The 19,955-nt window shown below is 46.3% G+C and overlaps 1 protein-coding gene across 13 annotated transcripts in view; it reads right to left on the bottom strand.

The window, feature by feature from the left end:
* PKP4 (plakophilin 4) overlaps positions 1-19,955 on the bottom strand; it is a 1,672,883-nt gene that overhangs the window by 1,254,031 nt on the left and 398,897 nt on the right. For 8 of the 13 annotated variants that reach the window (XM_069616390.1, XM_069616392.1, XM_069616389.1 and 5 more), the window contains one exon: positions 13,605-13,725. The exons of the other annotated variants lie outside the window; for them this stretch is intronic. In XM_069616390.1, coding sequence (XP_069472491.1) covers positions 13,605-13,725 — 121 coding nt within the window. Of the gene's footprint in view, positions 1-13,604; positions 13,726-19,955 lie in introns of those variants that run through there. 13 annotated transcript variants of the gene reach the window in all.

Here is a 19,955-nt window from a genome sequence, read left to right on the forward strand (position 1 = left end):
GCGTTCTTATAATGCAATCCAAGAGTGCTTGGCAGACAGACTGTCAGACATTTTGCATTTGTATTACTGAATTGTATTTACATCCGAAGCTAACGCAGTGATTATGTACAAGTGTGGAAGCCAAATGGTTTAAGCCAATCTGACCCTGTAGCCTTGGTGGGTGTTAAGAAAGATGGACATCGTTTTTTTCTTAAGGACTGCGATCTGGGGCATATGAATTGTGGTCTATCAGTGACGTATGGTCTGAGATCATCCATATGTAGTAAGTGCCAGTATTTTTGCATAATTGTATACAAGATGTGCAAGTCCTTAGAGAATTGTGTAGCAATGCCAATATGGTCCCTTACTGTCTTCTGCCTGCTATGCCCGGCTGTACTGTATCATATCGGATTTTTTAATCTCGTTGATTTTGCCCTTTGCTTCGGTAATTGTTGCAAGATGTTAGGCAGAAACCTGTGCAGTTCCCTTGGGGAACACTGCAAAAGATTTAAGACTACAGGTATAGCAGTAAACCCACTTGGTAGCAGTCTGCACCACCCAGATTTACCTGGTAGCTGTGGCTGAGCAGTCAGACTTCCCTCAAGAAGAGTTAGGCAGTATGCAAAGTATACACAATATGTACTCAAATACAATAGCACAAGCAAACACTGACCAGAGCTTGGTTTCAGAAGTATATAATTATTTATTTTAAGAACACATAAGTTGAAAACACTAGCAATATATAGTAAAACACTTCAAACACAGTTATATGGAAAGCAGTCCCAACCCTTATTCCCAACTAGACAACTCTTGGTTAACACCACATAATTCAAACAGAGGCGAGTGCTTAACTTTAGATGACACTCTAGTAGGTTCAAAGAAGGGGGGAAAAAGAGCAGAATTAGGATAGACACACCACTCTAAGGTCAAGAACACTCTTTGTAAGTTCAAGGAAGCACAAAGTCACAGGTGAGCAAAAGTCACTAGGCAGGGCCCACTCTTAGAGCAGACGGAGCGAAAATGTGCCCAAGATCACACAGTTATTAGGGATTCAGAGTCTTGCAAACGAGTTCAGAAAGAGTTTAGAGAGGCTTAGAAAGTTTAGCCAGGGTGTCCCAGGCAATCCCAGGTTCGAAAGCCGGGGGCTAAAACTACCCCGTACAGTCGGTAGCAAGGGAAGCCAGGCGGAACACGGTACCTTAAACGGGAAGGATCCTCCAGCGGTGGCAGTTGTTCCAGGCAGTGGCAGCAAGGCTCGACGTCGGTCAGGGAAGAAGAAGATCTCGCTGAAGAGCAGAAGAAGGTTGTTGCACTGCCCGGGAAGAAACCAGCCGCGGAGTCCTCCGGTTAAAGGGTCGTACCGACTTTCGCGGTTGTGGTAAAAGTGTGGTATTCCGGTTGTCGGGGTGCTTGGCACGGGCAAGGCGGCCACGAGATAGCCCGAAGAAGCGGAAAGAAGGTGAAAACTGGTTGTCCCCACCAGTCAAGGGAAGGAGCCACTCCGTTAAGAGTTCTCCTCGGTCGTTGGGAAAAGTGGTGAGACGGTTCAGCAGGGCTCCACCAGGTGGTGTCGTCTTAGCAGGTCGGCTCAGCTCTTCCCTCGTCGGATTCTTGGTCCTGTGGCGACTTCTAAAGTTCCAGTCCCCAAAGCCCTGCTTTTATGCAGCAAACCCCCATTCACCCAGCCTAGCTGTCACTCAAACATGCTAAGTGGTGAGCCGGCCGGCTCACCACTTGGGCCAATCAGGACGGAGTGCGACTTGAGTTACCAAGGTAACTCAGTCCAGGGTGCCTAAATCCCCCTCCACCCCTCCTAAGTACCCCAGACATAGTGGCACCACTTTGGAGGGCTTCTGTGGAGAACCCGCCAAAAGTGGAACAAAGGGCTCCACTTTGGGTCAGAGTTACAGAGGCGAACGCCAACGCCATTTTAGGATCAAGTTTTGGCAAAAAATCCCAACCGGAGTTATAATAATAAATATATAAACTGGCGGTATGTTTGAGGCTACCGTAAATAAATAATTAAATGTGTTAGCCTAAAACAATGGGAAATCCCATAGGAAAATATTCGCCGTTGAATATAAAAAGTAGTTTCCACTGCCACCAGCCAAAACTCGATCAGGGGGGACGGAGACGTGCCCCCTTGACTAACAGACCCTGGGGCAATCGAATTGCCCCAGCCAGTAACGTCCACAATATGATGGTTTGTACTGGTTCTGTTCAGGATTTAAGACTAGTAAAGTCTTTGGAGACTTTACCTGCCCTGGGAGACAGTAGTCAGTCCCAGGGTATGGAGTCTCTGTTGGGGAGTCCCTAGGACACCCCTGGGTTACTGCACAGAGGGTGCTGTGTAACCCACATTACAAAAACACATGAGGCCCTATGGAGTAAAAGACCCCATAGCCCATTCAACACAAGGTTAACCAAAGAAACACTCTTCAAACATGCCCAAGAGTGAGGGAAAAAGTGTCTCACTCTTGGCAGGAGAAAAAAAGAAACCAAGAAATCCAGCAAAGCTGCTGGGGGACTCAGTAGGTAGGGAAATTCAGCCTAAACAGAGAATTCTCCCTAACACAAGATAATAGTCCCCCTTTCTAATCTCTTGGTTAGGGGTTCACATTCTTGCTCAAATTCTGCCTCTATGCTGCAGTTCCTTGGCACGCTATACAATTCTCCAGTTGGTATATTGGAAACAGTCGTTTTCCAGTGACAGCTACTGGCTTGTAGTGTTGAGTTGACCTCTGTACTTTTTCTATATGTTGTTGTTTCTATATGGTTATTGTGGATATAAAATATGTAGATCCAGAAAATTAAGATCAGCAGCATCACCATGTCTTGTCAAATGGATCCCAAATTGGTTTTTATTCAGATATTGCATATAGTCACCAAAGGCATCTTGTGTCCCATTACATAAAATGATATAAATCAATAAAGCGTTTCCGAATAATTGTTGGTTTCGTACTCATTCAGTGCATGCTTGTCTACATAATGACAAACAGGTTTTACAGAGATGGCGCACATTTTGCCCCCATGGCAATTCCTTTCTTTTGAACATGTCATTGAACAAGAAAACATTGTTTCTCAGAGTGAGCACAAATCTAATATAAGAACAGGCAATCAGAAGTCACCAGTATTTAGGCATTTCAATAAGAACCGACATAACATCTCACAGATCCGATGGGTGGTCCTGGAAACATGAAACACTTACCCAGGGGAGGAGATAATGCAAAAAGACTTGCACAAAGAGAATTATATTGGATCCACAAACTTGATGCATTAGCCCCATTGGGTCTAAACGAAGACTTCTATATGGGTCCTTTCTTATAAATCTTACCAGAGATGAGACTAATCTAGATGATAATTAACCTCCCAAAATATTACTTACAATTATATTACTTTCAGCAGACCCTTTTTTTCAACCCCCCCAGGTCTATGATTCTTGTTCCCGTTATTCAGTCTTTAACTGCAGTTTAAATAACCCCACTGTTCCTGTTGATGTTTTCCTCATGATATGTTTGAGATTGTGAGCTTGCATACAGAGTCTCACTGTTACTAATGGTCTTTTTTCCATTTCATCTCTCTGTATACAATTGTAAACACCTTACAAAACTGAACGATTCTGATTATGTTGTGATTTATATTATTGTCATTTTTACCATTTATCACAAATTAGATTTAGCATTAGGGACATGTGTATTCAAACCATGACGACTGATCTTTTGATATGTATCCCACACATGACATTTTTACATTTTTTACACTATTTTCTTAATTTTTACCATTTCCTCCCTTTTTTCATTACTCTTACGATGTTGACCACACTTATTATTTCATACTATTATCCCATAATACTTCTTTATGCGCATCATCCGATTTTATTGGCCCTTACTTTGCTTTAGATGCTTTTACTCGTTAAACATCATCCAGATGTTTTCTGCCAGTCGAGTTTGCTTTTAGCATCCATTAAATATTCTTTTTTGCTTTTAGCATCCAAAAATATTCCTTTTGTGTTTACCGAGACACTTTACATCGGAATATACTAGTGAAGAAGTTCATTCAGGATTCGAACACTTTGACCTGCTGCTGCCGCTGCCGTCTAGAAATCAGCGCTGGGAGTTTCTCTGAACTCACGCCTACCAAACGCTCGCTTCCAGGAGGGGGCGGAGCATTGCGGCGGTCAGGTGACTGCTCACGTGACGCTCTCTGCCCATAAGAACAGGGCCAGTCCACCCTTGCTGCGTTAAGCCCGTCAGGAGTAAAGCCTAGTGACTGTTGAGCGACTGTTAGGCGCTGGTGGCTCGAACATAGGTCGGGAGACTGCAGAGTGTATCTCTTTGATCCCAATCGACCTCAATTACTTTACTCGTGGCACGGCTATTTTACAGCAGGCCCCGAGTGGTCGGGATGGAGCCGGGACCCTCAGGGCTCTTATTGACTGAAGTCGCCTTCCAAAAGAAAATGAAGACCTACCCGTTTCGATAAAAGGCAATTGACTAACTTTGGCCCCTCTTTCTGACTGAAACCTATATGTTAGCTGTCATCTTGTAGCCTGTACGCTTTAAAGACCTTTGTGTCCATGGTTCGGCGCCCAGATGCCTGCAGGCTTCGCCGTGGTAAAAGTAAATAAAATAAATCACCCAGGATTGCCCATCCAAGGGCTTGCACCAGGAGCAGTATTTCCGCCACAGCAGTCATCACTTGTACCGGAGACCTGCCAAGATAGCGCTCTGGTTCACCAACCATTAGACACCATACCGCGACACTAGTCCTTTTAGTTTCTAGGCATAGTAATCCATAGGTGAACTAGCAACTACTTTGCCTGACACGGCTATCATACCGCTTCCCTGGTGTTACAACTGCACGTGCCTATGTGCCATCTAAACTTGGCATGAGGTAAGAAATCAGACAGTAGCCGCTGTTCTTAATTCACCATATATGTACAATGCAGTTATACCGCATTGAGATACTCCAAATATAGACTTGCTTTTTCACAGTGTATGCAGTGAATATTACGGCACTTTCACTGATCGCACAAAACACTAAGAGGGCCAGTCTATCGGCCAGTGCCGACCACATCTACAAGGTAACTGTCATGAATTGCAATTATTCAAAAATGTCACCACATAAGGGAATAGTTTCTTACCTGTAACTCCATTTCTCCAGCATTGGTATCTTTCATGGATTCACATGCTTAGAATATTCCCCGTCGTCAGGCTGGGAATCCCCGGTACATTATATAGACCCTTTCCCGTAGGAAAACTTTTGACGCTATACGTCCTATCCACCTCGTTTTGTATCATGCGTGCCCGCGCCGTCAGGACGCCATGATATAAATACAGGACCCGCCCCCGCGCTCCCTCAGATTTCGGCCCCCAAAGTAGTGGGGGAACCAGTTTGCATGCTCAGGGGAGGCAGGCGGGCGCATGTGAATCCATGAAAGATACCAATGCTGGAGAAATGGAGTTACAGGTAAGAAACTACTCCCTTCTCCAGCATTGGATCTTTCATGGATTCACATGCTTAGAATAGATTACATAGCAGTACCATCCCGAAAAGAGGAGGCGTGCATGCAAACTCCCGTACTTTCCTCACAATGTCCGTTCCCTATGGTCGTGTACCCATCAGCAATAGTTAACATAGAAAATGAACAATATTCAATCATAATTGCAACAAGATCTAACCCCTCAACCAGGGCGTACCTTATTGGAATAGGTGTCAAAGCACCGCCTGTCCCATCCGAGTATCTTCGGCATGTTGTTGTGGCAGGCAGTAATGGCGGGTAAAAGTGTGTGTAGCCGCCCAGGTAGCCGCCATGCAGATGTCCCCCAGAGGGACTCCAGACCACAGCGCCGTCGACGATGCCGCCGCTCTAGTTGAATGAGCTCTTGGGTGTCGCAGAAGAGGCTTACCAGCCTTGGAATGGCAGTACGAAATGGTAGACGATACCCATCTTGACAGTCCTTGCTTTGAAATGGCTTTGCCTTTAGCACCCAGACCATAGGCCACGAACAATTGCCTCGTTTCCCTGAAAGGTTGCGTGCGATGAAGATAAAACTTAAGAGCCCTCTTCACGTCTAATGTGTGTAACGTGCGCTCCGCTCCCGAGCATGGCTCTGGAAAAAACGTAGGTAAGACAATAGAGGAATGTTTATGGAACACTGAAGGCGCCTTCGGTATGAACTGTGCGTTAGTGGCAAGGACCACCTTGTTCTTAAAAAATCTTAAGTATGGTGGGTCTACCATTAGAGCTTGGATTTCCGAAATACGTCGGGCTGAAGTGATGGCCACCAGGAAGGCCAATTTCCAGGACAAAAACTTTAGAGACGATGACATTGGTTCAAAAGGAGGTTTCATAAGAGACGCTAACACCAGATTGAGGCTCCACACCGGAGGAAATCTCTTCTCGGGAGGGAAACTCCTGAACAACCCTTTAAGGAAGTGCTTAATCAGGCGGTCGCTGAATAATGGTGCGGAATGTCGTTGACGTGTAAACCTGGAGATGGCGGCCAGGTGTACTTTTATCGACGACACCGATAAGCCCTTTTGAGCTAAGAACAGCAAGTATGGGAGGTGCTGTTCCGGCATAATCAACTGCGGATCCAAACCTGGTTGATCCCCACACCACTGACAGAAACTCCTCCATTTGTACGAGTATGAAGTGTTTGTGGAAGGTGCTCTTGCCGCTTGCAGAATACGACGACACTCCTCCGGAATCGTTAGCTGGCCAAATTCGGCGAAGTCAGGAGCCAGGCCGTCAACTTGAGGCTGTCCGGGTCGTGATGCCAGATGATACCCTCCTGTCGAGACAGAAGGTTGGGGATCTTCCTGAACCTCATTGGCTCCGCCGCAGCCAAGTGCAGCAGGTCTGAGAACCACACCTGTCTGGCCCAATACGGGGCTACCAAAATCACCCGACATGGGTAATTAAGGATCCATTGCAACATCCTCCGGATAAGAGGAAAAGGAGGGAATGCGTACAGGAATTTGTTCGTCCATGGGAAGGAGAACGCATCCCCCAGTGAGCCCTGCTGAGGCCATCTGCTTGCGTACTGTGGGCATTTTCTGTTGTCCTTCGTCGCAAACAGATCGATGGAAGGATGTCCCCACTTCTTGAATGCATGTTGCAGTTGCTGGTCGTTCAGCACCCATTCGTGAACCTCGTTCATTTCCCTGCTGAGGGCATCTGCCTCCACATTTCTCACACCTGGTAGGTGGAACGCCAAGATTAGCATGTTGTGTTGCAGGGCCCAATGCCAGATTTTCTGTGCCTCAGTCGACAGGGACCTGGAACGTGTTCCTCCTCGTTTCCTTAAGTAAAACATTGTAGTCGTGTTGTCCGTCATGACACGCACCACAGAGTCTCTCAGTTGAGGAAGAAAAGATTTTAGAGCCCATCGCACTGCTCTCAGTTCTAGCAGGTTGATATGCAGGGAGGACTCTTGTAACGACCATCGGCCTTGTACTTGTAACGTCTCCAGATGAGCTCCCCATCCGCTCAGTGAAGCATCCGTCACCACCGTCTTCTGGAAATCCGGTTCCAACAGAGGCATTCCTTTCGTTAGATGAGTAGAAACTCTCCACCAGCGGAGTGCTTGTACCAGTTGTTCGTCGATGACCAGTCTGTCGGACCAGCGACCTTGGCTCTGCATCCAACGGTCCGCTAGAAATTCCAGGCAAGGTCTCAAACAGGCGGCAGTTGTTGATCAACGGAATGCAGGACGACATGGTCCCTAGCAGGGACATGTATTTGCGCACCGACACCCTGGTACCGCATTTCCATTCCGACGCCTTGCTTTGTAGCTTCAGTATTCTTTCGCTGGATGGTCTTACAAGGCCTGTGTGCGTATGAAACTCCGCTCCTAGAAAGACCAAGGTCCTCGAGGGCTCTACGGAGGACTTGCTGAAGTTTATCGCGAAGCCCAGTTCCTGTAAAAGGGACATCGTGGCCCCCAGACTGTTTCGTGTTTGTTCCATGGACGAGCCTCTGACCAGCCAGTCGTCTAAATATGGATAGACATGGTGACCGTCCTTCCTTAAATGGGCCGCTATGGGGGCCAAGCACTTGGTGAACGTCCTGGGGGAGGACTTGAGACCGAACGGGAGGACCTTGAACTGAAAATGCTTTTGGCCGACGACGAACCTTAAATATCTCCTGTGTCGTGGACGTATTGGGATATGAAAATATGCGTCCTGAAGATCTAGCGACGACAGATAATCCATGGGTTGCACTGACCTGATAACCTCCTGGAGCTTTAGCATTTTGAATTTTGAGCTCTTTAGCCAATTGTTGAGTACCCTCAGGTCGAGAATGGGCCTCCATTTTCCATTTGGTTTCTTGACGACGAAGAACCGGGAATAAATCCCTTGTCCTTCCTGTGCCACAGGAACCCGTTCTACCGCTCCTTTTTGTAGCATAAGCGCCACCTCTTGTCTTAGAACTCGAAGGTGGGGCTGGGCCGAAAACACTGGCGGAAGACTCGGAGGCTTGTTTTTGAATTGCAGCACATGACCCATGCGAACCGTGTCCAGAACCCATCGATCTGTGGTGATGCATTCCCATTGGTCGATATGATGACTCGACCCCCCAGGACGTTCCGAAGGCCGTCATTGGTTGCAGGTTTGCTTGTCCTTCGTCGATGAGGGACCCGAGCCTCGTCGTCTGGAGGCTTGATAATCTCTGCCTCTACGTGCCGACTGGGATGCCCGTCTGTAGCCTTGTGAAGAGTATGAGGGCCTGTTAAATCCACGGTCCCTAGAGGCTCCAAAGCGGGAGTTTCCGGAGGCGCCCCTGAAGGGGCGAAAAGAGCGAAAACTTCTACCTGTCTGGAGGGCGCCAAGAGACCTAGCGGTATCTGTGTCTTCCTTCATCCCCTTCAAGGCTTCATCAACCTTATCTCCAAACAGATGTTCTCCTTCACATGGCATATCTAGAACTTTGTACTGGACTTCAGGTCTAAAAGTAGTACATTTGAGCTACGCTTGTCGACGAAGTACTACGCCATGATTGATTTGTTTGAACCCTGACTCTGCTAGGTCCACTGCAATATTAATTGCATGGTTCGAGGCCTCCTCACCATCCCGTACTAGTAACATGGCTGCTTTGCGATGTTCTTCCGGCAGGTGTTCTAGGATAGGGGCTATTTTATGCCACATCTCCCTATCGTAACGCGATACAATCGCCAAGGAGTTGGCTGCTCTCACCGTCGTGGCGCCGACTGAGAGCACCTTTTTCCCGAAGGCGTCCTGTCTCCTTGCCTCGCTTTCTGGAGGGGTTGAACATTTTTGCTGTACTCTGGCCTTCCTAGCCGCTGCCGTCGATACCACAGAGTCTGACAGTGGCTGTGATGTTAGACATTTTGGAGTGGACTCCGGAGCTTTAAACTTTTTCTCAATACGCCTCTTAATAGCCGGTTCCGAGAACGGATGACGCATCGTCTTGAGACCTTGCCATACGTGGTCCAGGATTGGGATGGCAAATACAGATTTCCTCCTTTGACCCATGTGATCAAAAAGAAAGCAATCTTTCTTCTGCTCCTCAGGGATTAAGCCGAACTCGGAACACGCTTTCCCCATCATTGCATGGAAGGCTCCCACATCATCCGGAGGAGACGGTTGTGCCTGGCTCCTCGTAGACTCTACCTCTACATCCGAATTCCATGTTGGGTCTCTCGACGGTGACAGGGAGATGTCCGACCCTGAGTAACCTCGTATAGAATCGGACTCCGATAGCTCACCCTCCTCCTGCACTCGAGGACGATCCTTCGCCACCTGGGAGGCCGAAGGGCTTTTGGTCGTCGTGCGAGCTGCTTGAGCTTGTTCGTCGACGGAAGGTGCAGAAAATATCGACGATGAAGTGCCAGGCTGAGGGATCTGCGTATCCAGACGATGCAGGAGCTTCTGAAGTGTATTAAGCACATCCAGAGACAAAACCGTCTGTGGGGTCAGCAACGTCGAGGATAGAGGGACCACACCCCCACTCGCACTCGTCGTCGACGTATTGGAAGGCCGTAGGCCCAAGTCCGACGGCTGCATAACCATGTCACCTTCTCCTTCCACCGACGACCCCGGCAAGGCCGTGTCTTGCAGCAGGACCTCAGGGGGGGCCGGTTCACAAACCTCTGGCTGCCAGGCCATAAACTGAGTCCCCGTCGACGAAGGAATCCCCACCGCTGCTGCCTGAATAGTAATCGGCATAGTCAGCGATACCGGGGTCGACGAGCCAGTCGCCGGCACCGAGCCTTTAGACTTCGTAGCCGATTTCGTTGCCGACTTCCCTGCTGAAGTGTCTCGACTCACGGAAGACCTAGGACGGTCCCCTGAGGAGGATTTTGATGCCGCTTGCCTCTCCGTCTTAGAGGATGAGGAGGAGGAGGACTTTGTGTGATGAGGAAGACCCAGCATGCTTCCCCGCATGCTTGTCCGCAGCGCATTTTTCGACAGGCCTCGCCTTCTTTGAGGGCGGTTCCGACTTGCTCCTGGAGGCCGTGGAGCCAACTTCTGATGCCGGATAGGCACCCGCTCCGTCGTTAAGCCAGTCGACCAACCTTCTTTTCCGATCTTTAAGGGTTTTTTGGGAGAAACCCTGGCATATCTCGCATGTATCCGCCGTGTGGTGCGGGTGGAGACAGTAGATACAATCCATGTGGGCATCACCCTCAGACTTTTGAGTCCACATGTCGCACAAGGACGGAATAAAGCTTTTCCGGACATATTTTCTTCAGAACGGAACTTCGCCGAAGCGAAAACACAACCTAACTTCAATTAGCAGTAACCGCGAGGATCCCACTACTTTGAAAGACGGTTGAAATCTGAGGGAGCGCGGGGGCGGGTCCTGTATTTATATCATGGCGTCCTGACGGCGTGGGCACGCATGATACAAAAAGAGGTGGATAGGACGTATAGCGTCAAAAAAGTTTTCCTACGGGAAAGGGTCTATATAATGTACCGGGGATTCCCAGCCTGACGACGGGGAATATTCTAAGCATGTGAATCCATGAAAGATCCAATGCTGGAGAACGGATCGTTCTCAGTAGTGTGTATAACGATACACACTCTTCATTCATTCATTCATTTTTTTCAGCAGGCTACCGACTCAGGTAGCAGCCATTCCTCCTCCTACATCCATGCACAAGTTGTTTTAACTTCCACTGCGAGTATGTGCCTCCACATTTATCTCAAGCGGCTCACCAGCATGAGCATTTATCATGAGTAATGTTTCAAAAACATTGCTTAAAGCCTGTTTTCCTGCACACAGATTTGGGGAAACAACCAACATTTCAGGTATGGGGCTGTTCGCACCAAACGCCCATCCCGTTCACCATTTACCATTACCAGCAAACTAAGCACCTGAAATGCATGAATCTTATATTTAATGTGTCTTAATGTGGCTATTCTTCATAATGGAGCGCCATACTGTGCACCTACAGACTCTTATGGCCTGCGTCCAACTGCATGTGGGATTAATCACGCCCAACGGCTTCACCAGCAATTATGATTAACACAAACAGCAATTCATGCAATGCTCACTAGATCACTTCTCTCATGGACATGATTATGTTACGACTTTGAGCATAATCATTGGTTAAATCACACTTGGAAAGTAACATTTTCTATTGTAGGTTTTTTTTCTATGAGATTTCTTATATTGCAATTAACAGACGTTCTGTCTCCCTCTAACATTTTTTTTGGTTCATGTTGCCATATTTTACATGATATATTCATTTACAAAATGAGTTTATAATGTACTTTGTGGATCAGACCACAAGAGCATAAAGCCACAATTACACAGACCTGAGGAAGAACAGATGCTGGAACCATGCCAGCTGGGCATATTAATTTGACTAGGCAACTCCCAATTTCAGGAATACTGTTGTTTAGGAAACACCTTCTGTCATTTGAGATGTTAGGGCTAACCCTACCAAGTGATATTTGTCACCACCACATTGTGTGTACTTACACTTTCAACTACTCATTGATTATGTTGTAAACCAGCTTATTGATATTTTGTATCACAAAAAAAAAGCTTGCGTCACATCTAGATGGGATTATGAATATTAGCATATACCACACTTGGATGAAATTCTTAACTTTAGCTTGCGTCACATCTAGATAGAAATGCGAATGTTAGCTTGCGCCACACTTAGATCAAACTGTGAATGATGGTAAGTGCAACACTTGATTGGAATCGTGATCACTAGCCTGCCTCACATCTAGACAGAATATTGAAAATTAGCAACGATGGAATAGTGAATGATAGCAAACATCAGACATGGATATAACTGCAAGGACAGCAATGCCAACTAACCAATCCACTAACAATGTCATCCCTCTGCATACACTTCTCAAACTAACTAAACAAAACCACAAGCCTAAAAACGCAGCAATCCGCACTAACTTCACTACACTAATACAACAAAACAAATCCCACAGACTTGAACAGCACACGACGACTACCGACCGCAAAACACCAAGCCCAGCCGACTGACCCACCGGGCTGAGGCTGCCATGAGCACATCACTGATCTCTTGCACTTTTCCAGCTTATTCCCACTAACTCACCCCCCCCCCCTCCCTCTTTCAGAGCCGCCAGAGGACCACTCCGGTGGTGATAGTGCACGGTACAAATATCCTTTAACATTAACATGATTTTCTTCTCATGGTTCCAATACATACAAATCACATCTAATGACTTTCTTCCGAATGTCAGTTCTTATTGTTGGTTTGTGAGGCACCTGGTGTGACCGTGTGCTTGCACGTTATGAATCTGTCCAGCATGCATCAGGGAGCCACACCTCTGTCTCTGGTCAGACTTGCAATGCTTTTTAACACTTCCCCACTTGCAGTGGGGTTGACTGGGACACTCCCAATCCTTCAGAGTACTTGAGAATCATCTGCATTGAATTGAAAATATTTTTTGAAGAGTTCTTTAAAGTCTGCTACGGGTTTAATGTACACATTAAATAGCCCTGCTCTGGGGAACTCCACACAAAGGGAAATGTGTGAAGGTGAAGTCTCCCATTTTAGCCCTCATGGTACAATCATCAGGGTACTTTGTGATCCACTCTAAAGAAGTACCATCTATACTCATCTGAACTTTTAATCTATGTATTACTGTCAGATGGTTGAGTATAGTAGACAGCCTATCGATCATGGGCTGTAGGGGTATGTTTTCAGAATTTCCTCTTACATGAAAAGGAGGACTTGTTTCTGTGAAAACAAGATTGGAATACGTTAATAGAGCTTCACCATGGAGGAAAACTTGGGGTGGTACTTTACTTTTCCAGGAATTTATCAATCACGGGAATGTTGGATATTGGTCTGTAGTTTTTGGGAATCTCTGGGTCTGCACTTAACTTTTGAAAAAGCTATTAAGGTGACAGCATTTAGTGATGTCAGTATTGTGAGGTGTCAGAAATGCAAGCCAGACAAAAAAGTAGTTTTCTCAAAGTTTGCCAATAAAATGAAAAGGGGTGAGATAAACACCTATCCTAACAAGAATGTTCCAACCTAGAAAACTAAAGAAAGGGGACCGTGTCAAAATGTTTGACCCTCACAAATACATACAACAAAATAACAAGTTCAATTCAACACAACAACACGTTAAAACTTATAGACTTTTGGAAGTACTTGTGACCAGGATTGGGTTCCCTTCCCCTGGATCGATGCAGGAGTATCCTTGGAAAAGTTCCGATTTAAGTTTGGTTCAGTTGAACACAAATGATCCTCTCCTTCCAATGCAACCTTCCACCTGGCAAAGTAAACATCTTTCATAAACACTTCATCAAAACTCAAAGCAATTGTTGTTCTCCACTATATCCTTGTTAAGGCAAATGTCTCACAAAACATAAGTTCATGAATCACAACTGATTTCCTCAAGATGCAAAGCAGTTAGCATATCACTCTTGTTCTTCAAATGGAGTACAGGATAGCACAATAACTACACCTTTGGTGATGTAACAGTATCAGAAGGATAGTGTTTAACAAGTAATTTACACCACACCTTTTTGCCACAATCACACTTCATAATATCTTCTACTTCCCTGGTATACTCGCCTGCCAGGATGAACTCTCATACAACTACAATCAGTCTTAATGGCAATAATTGTTCAAAGGTTCTCCACACCAGTATCCCATGTGAGGACGGTTGAAAGAAAAAGACTGCCTCGTTATAGTCTGACAATTTAGGTTACAAGTGTCCCCAAGTTGGTATCCCACAGAAGTGAAATAGCCCCCTTGTCGCCTTTGAACTGGTTTATTAGTTCAGTATTAAAAGTCATTAACTTCGTAAAATGTCCTGCTAAGAGCACCCCGGGGTCACCTTCAACTTTAGGCCAACTCAACCGTTTGTTCTGGTGTCTGCTTCACTTTCTGCTGCTGCAACCGAGTTTCTGCAATTAGCTTGCTCCTCTGCCAGCGTAACATTGGCTGTCTGCTTACCTGCTTCTTCTCCAGAGCTGCACCAGCTCAGTTGCACCTCTGCATCCTCCCGCTCACCAATACAGCACACGTCGGGTTGGGTACACGTGTTCCATACGGCTGGGACTCTGCTCCCTTTGCCATCCAGGACGCCACTTCCGGCTGCATACTCTGCAGTCTTGCCAGTTTTCTTTACTCAAGTCGGCTTGAGTTGGTGTTCTTGCTTCGGTTTCTGCAGCATTTCTAGGACTTTGGACGGCCTCTGCCTCTACTACTCCTGCCACACTTGTCACCTGAAGCCCATTCTTGGATTTAAATGATCCGCTCAAGTGTCTGGTCCTACAACAAATAGACTGTACATTATTTTCAACACCACCTCTGATCCTCAATAACTCCAAGTTACTCTTCCTCGTCCCAGTACCAAACGCATTATGGACATTCAAGTCCATAGATATTTTGGTTCCTGGATATTCAGTTAGTTTTAATTGGTTGGAAAACTGAGTTATCAGAGTTAGAGGATATGTAAAATGTTCGGGATTTAACATTGGGCCAGGACCTCCACTTAAGATAAAATCATAACAATTGGAGGATGGCACATTTAATTCCTGACTCCAAAGGCAAAACCCTTGCACTGTTTAGATGGCTTTTCATGACATGCTCTTTGGATAGTTTCATGTGAGGGACTTATGGAAGGACAGCCTGCCATGGATTATGGGACTTCAGCCTCACAAGACGAATACCACGTCTCTCCTGAAGGAGCCACCACCCCCCTGACAGACATCTCCAATGTGTTACTCCCTCATACTACCCCCAGGGTTAGGATCAGGTAGTGGCCGACATTCCCTGGCCACATGGGAGGAGATCCTAGGCTGGTGTTTAGTGAGGACACTGCAGTATTCATCATAGTATACTGCTCGTTATTGGAGAGTTACAAAATGTATTCAGTGGTCCCATCATGTTATCTGTTTTCCTTGATCAGGGCAGCTGGGCATTGGGTCAGATTGTTCAGTTGAGGTTTTTAGTTTCCTATTGATATCAAGCAGCTGTTTGGTTGTAATGAACTTGAATTTCATATATGTAAGTATGCCCAGGTTTATGGTAGCCAATCTATCTGATTGGGCGAGGAATTGACATTTGGCAAGAGTGTAGAAGCCCTGGCTTTTTTTATTTGAATTAACTAGCAAAAGTACCCTTTCCCCGGACGGGTTCTGTAGACAGACATGAGAACACGCAATTGTTGAAAATGAATGATCCTGTATGTTGCTGTTGCGATTCACTCATCTATTGATGTGCGTTGCACCCGGAAGTAAACTGAACTGAGAATGGGCGTGTGTGGCCGACTACCATGCCCCAAGCAGACATTGGGGGGCAGAGATGGGCGAGTGTGTGTGCTGCTGCATACTGGTACCTTCTGCTCTTTCTCCCCACCAGTTGGCTCACCCTGGTATGGTGCAGTTCGTTTCCGTACATTGCGGTGCAAATTTCTTGGAAACCGTGCATCCTAGGGCTTCGAGTGGTGTTCCTCATGCTAGGACCGTTCCTTCTATGACCACATTGATGTTTTGCCGACTTCATGTTGGAAGGTGCTGAAATCCGGGGAAAGGGGTGGTGGTGTCCAAATGTCATGTAGCCAGTTGTGTCCAGAGGGTCCTATGAGGCAACTATACAAAATTTGCTGCAGACTGGTGAAACGGTGTGGAATTGTATAAGGAACAACGCTTCGCCAAACCACAAATCCATAAATATAAAAGTTAGCAATGATGGTCAATTCCATCTCAGACCATAATGTACAACAGTGCCTTACTGATCAGCAGTACCTGCTCGCCAGTGGCATGGATCAGGTCCAGAGGTCACAGGTGCCCATTTGAAAGCTGCTGTGACAGCCAAGCCACGTCAGCATTTAAAGTCTGCACTTCCGTTTCAAATATTAGGAGGAATTCGTATTCTAGTGGCAACTAAATCTTCAAACAAAGCCATACCGGATTTTAGGGAATGGTGGGTAATCATTCACATAAATAACCATCCACAGACTGATATCATACATGGGTCAGCACCGAGAGCCCAGACCAGCTGGGGAAGTGTGTATTCTTGCTTAGAATGCCTGAAGAGCAAGAGACTGAATGGCTGGGCCGCTCCCCTTTGATCCTTTGTGTGGTTTGGTAACACCTCTCTCAAGCATGATAGCCTCCCAGCAGGTGCTGTCCTGGGAAACAGGAATTTAAAGGCACACCCACCCCAAGAGGACTAGCTGAGGGGTCTGCAACTTTTGGATAACTGTTTTGGACTACAAATCCCTTCAGCTCTAGACCGTATAATAAATGAGGTATCATGGTAGTTTTAGTCCAAAACCACCTAGGGAGCAACAGATTGCAAACTCATGGACCAGTATCACATCAGGGTGCTGCATACCAGAAGGGCCTTTGATGCTATGGACAAGGTAAGGAGGTAGAGTAAGTGTAGACAGAGGGAGGTCAGCATAGTTGAAGTGGAGGAAGATTCCACCATCTCGTTTCTCTGTACACCTCTCGTGCCTGTCTCCTCCACTACCTTTAGCACAAAGCACTTTGGGTATGATGTGAGAAGGCAAAGACCGCTGGTCTCAAGGCCAGGGATTTTGACCCCCTTAAGGCACGGTTGCTCTTATCTAGTCACTTTTGTGGGCTTTTCCATATAAAATGAGGGAGTCTCCCACTCATCCTTTTGATTCACTTTTGAACAAACACTTAAGGAAAAATGCATTAAATCCTATTGAGAATAGTCCTTTCGGAAGTCCTTCAGTTGTGAAGTGAAGAAAGGTAGTAAAGGTAGAAACACACTCTGCCAACTAACCAATCGCCAGATCAAATTAGGCTTCACCGCCCTCTCTGCCAGCACCACCGGTACCCATGACCTCACTGTGCTGAGGACCCCTGCAAGTTTGCCAGCCTCCCACATGTTTGGGAGCCCAAGAACAAGAACCAATCTGGTCCCTGAGCCCCTGGATTGGGACTCGCAGCAAACAGAGCCAAACCCAGGATCTGGTGTTTTCAATATCTAATTGATGCAAGCTGTGAATCAAGCCCATTGGACCAGCGAACCAACAGGACCCAGCGGAGCTGCCTTTGGCAGTCATCCGATCTATCTGGTGTGCTGAACCCTCAAACCAGTTTGCAACTGCACCACGCCAGCTGACTGCGTTGTTGCCTCTGCTCAGAATCTAAGCTCATCGCTGTACCAGGCATGTCCGAACCACTTTTCCAACGCTAGCATCTACATTGCTGATCCACACTGACAGTCCAACGGATAATGGCGGCCTCATCATACAGCAACCTTCGAATGCTGCATGGAACCGCTTAACTAACTGCATCCAGTCACAAGCATCTTCGCCGTCAAACAGATTGTTAAATTAACCTTGGTGACCCTCCCGATCGGCACTTCATTGAAAGCCACTTCGAACAGCAGTGAATTCCAGCTCAATGTCTTCTCCCAGTCTGGAACAACTCGACAGCTGGATTCAAGTATGATTCATACTGCACTCATACCACTGGAAAGCCTGGTTAGACACCACTGAGCCACCAAAAACAATGTCAATAATATTCACTACTAAATGACCCCTCACCCCCCCCCCTGTCCATCTTTGGGGCTGAGAGACTGGTTAGGTCAACTTTAATCCATATATCTCCATCTGTACTTGTCAGGTTAATTCCAATTCCCACTGCTTAAAAGGTGTTAATCCTGGGTAATTTGAAGTATTTACAAATGCTCAACAGGTGTTTAGCAGTCTGTAGTTAATTCATCCAGCATAACCTACAACTGCATTTTTGCCTTTGTTAGACGTCTCACTCCTGTTACTCCAGTGTATTCAATAGATTTAAACTTCACCCGCATAAATTCGGTGCAAAGATCGGTATTGTGAAACTCCTTTTGGTATAATGCGGTCTCTTCTATTGGGGTATTCTGTGAAATATAATTGCAACTACTGGTGTTAGTTGCCAAATGTTAACAGTTCTGAGCTCTGTCCACAGAATGAATACCTTCTTTCATGATCAGTTTTAAACTGGGTCAAGTAATTTGATGACTTTTTAACCTACTACTCCAAATTGGAGCCTCCCCTGCAATCCCCACAATCTAGACTTTACTGCACACTGCTTAAATTTGATGGTTTCAGAATGCAGAAGTCCCAGGAGAGGATGATCTTCCGTATTCTCCATCTTCCAATAATACATTAATCCACTGTATATTAAGAGTACAGTAACAGAATTTATAGTCAATTCACCTTCAGGAATGCAATGGGTAATCTTGGAGGAAAGCTCAACAAAGTCCTATTACAGTGCAACTATTTTAAACAACTTTCTTAAATGCCCATATTTCTGCCCCATAACTCAGTATTTTTCATCACAGATATTAATCGGAGGTAATGGAGTAGCCTGCATGCTGTTTAGCAAACAGTTTGATGCCGCCAACCTGTTTTTAGTTGTAATACCGGTTGTATTTAGTATTTTTGCATATGTGTGCCCAGTTAAAATATATATTTTTTATAGAACCTTGATTGGATATTCCTTTATTTTGGACTGTTGAACTTTGCCGTTTGTGTTACTACCGTTTCACATGCACACCCCTCGAGAGGATAGCCTTCCTCGTCAACACTAAAGGTGAAAGATCTTTTAACTGTGCCCATTTTACCTTTATGATTGAGATCATTCGTTATGAAGAAGCGTGAGGGCTGAGTAGGAGTTTAGCAACTACATATCATGTACTCCTGCACTGTCTAGTCAGTTTGTGGGGATCAAGGTTGGCATTTCTATCCTGCAAGGCCCACAAGAAGTCGGCCAGTTCGTCTGAGTTTGGTTTTATTAGGAGGGGGCATGTATGTCCACCTGGGATCCGAAGTCACTGTGGGTAACCGAGGTCTGCTCTCCTCCTATTTGAGTGCTATTTGCGACAAGCATTTTATTATGTGATGAACCAAGGGAATTCGTCCCTCATGTGAGGCTAGGGAGTGCGACCTCACTGGAAGAGACGACTCCTATTTGGGGACAAAGACTGCCGTTCCCGTGTGGAACTCCCTCAAGCTGGACATACTATGTCCTACATGGGTTGTTGTAAAATATCAGAATAAAATGTGTCAAGACTGCGACGAAGCAACTCATAAGGGATACGGTTATCTTAGGAGAAAAGATCAGGTCGCTTTAAATCAGAATGCCCTCTGTACTGGGACAAGGACGTTAAAGAGCGTACATTCAGAGAAAGACGAGAGAAGCAAGAAGAGAGGATCATGTACGTAAGCAGTGGGAGGCCCCAAGTGGCACAGCTCCTTGGGAGTAGTGGAAGCAGGAAGCCCGCGAGTTCCAAAATCACTTGCAATTGCTACATGTAATGTCAGAGTTGCAGCGGGCCCGAATCCTGAGAAACCAACAGGGCAGAAGCCCAACCGAGTTGGGTGACGAGACAACCGAGACATAGCCCGGGGAGGCGGCCGGTCAGTAGAACATCGCCAATACCACTGGGGAGAAAGAAGCCTCCCGAAAAAGTTCTCCTCCCAGAATGAAGGTAACAGGAACTATGGGAAGTCACAAGGAAATT

This window comes from Ambystoma mexicanum, chromosome 9 (assembly GCF_040938575.1).
Source record: "Ambystoma mexicanum isolate Mex_15411 chromosome 9, UKY_AmexF1_1, whole genome shotgun sequence".
Classification (NCBI taxonomy): Eukaryota; Metazoa; Chordata; class Amphibia; order Caudata; family Ambystomatidae; genus Ambystoma; species Ambystoma mexicanum.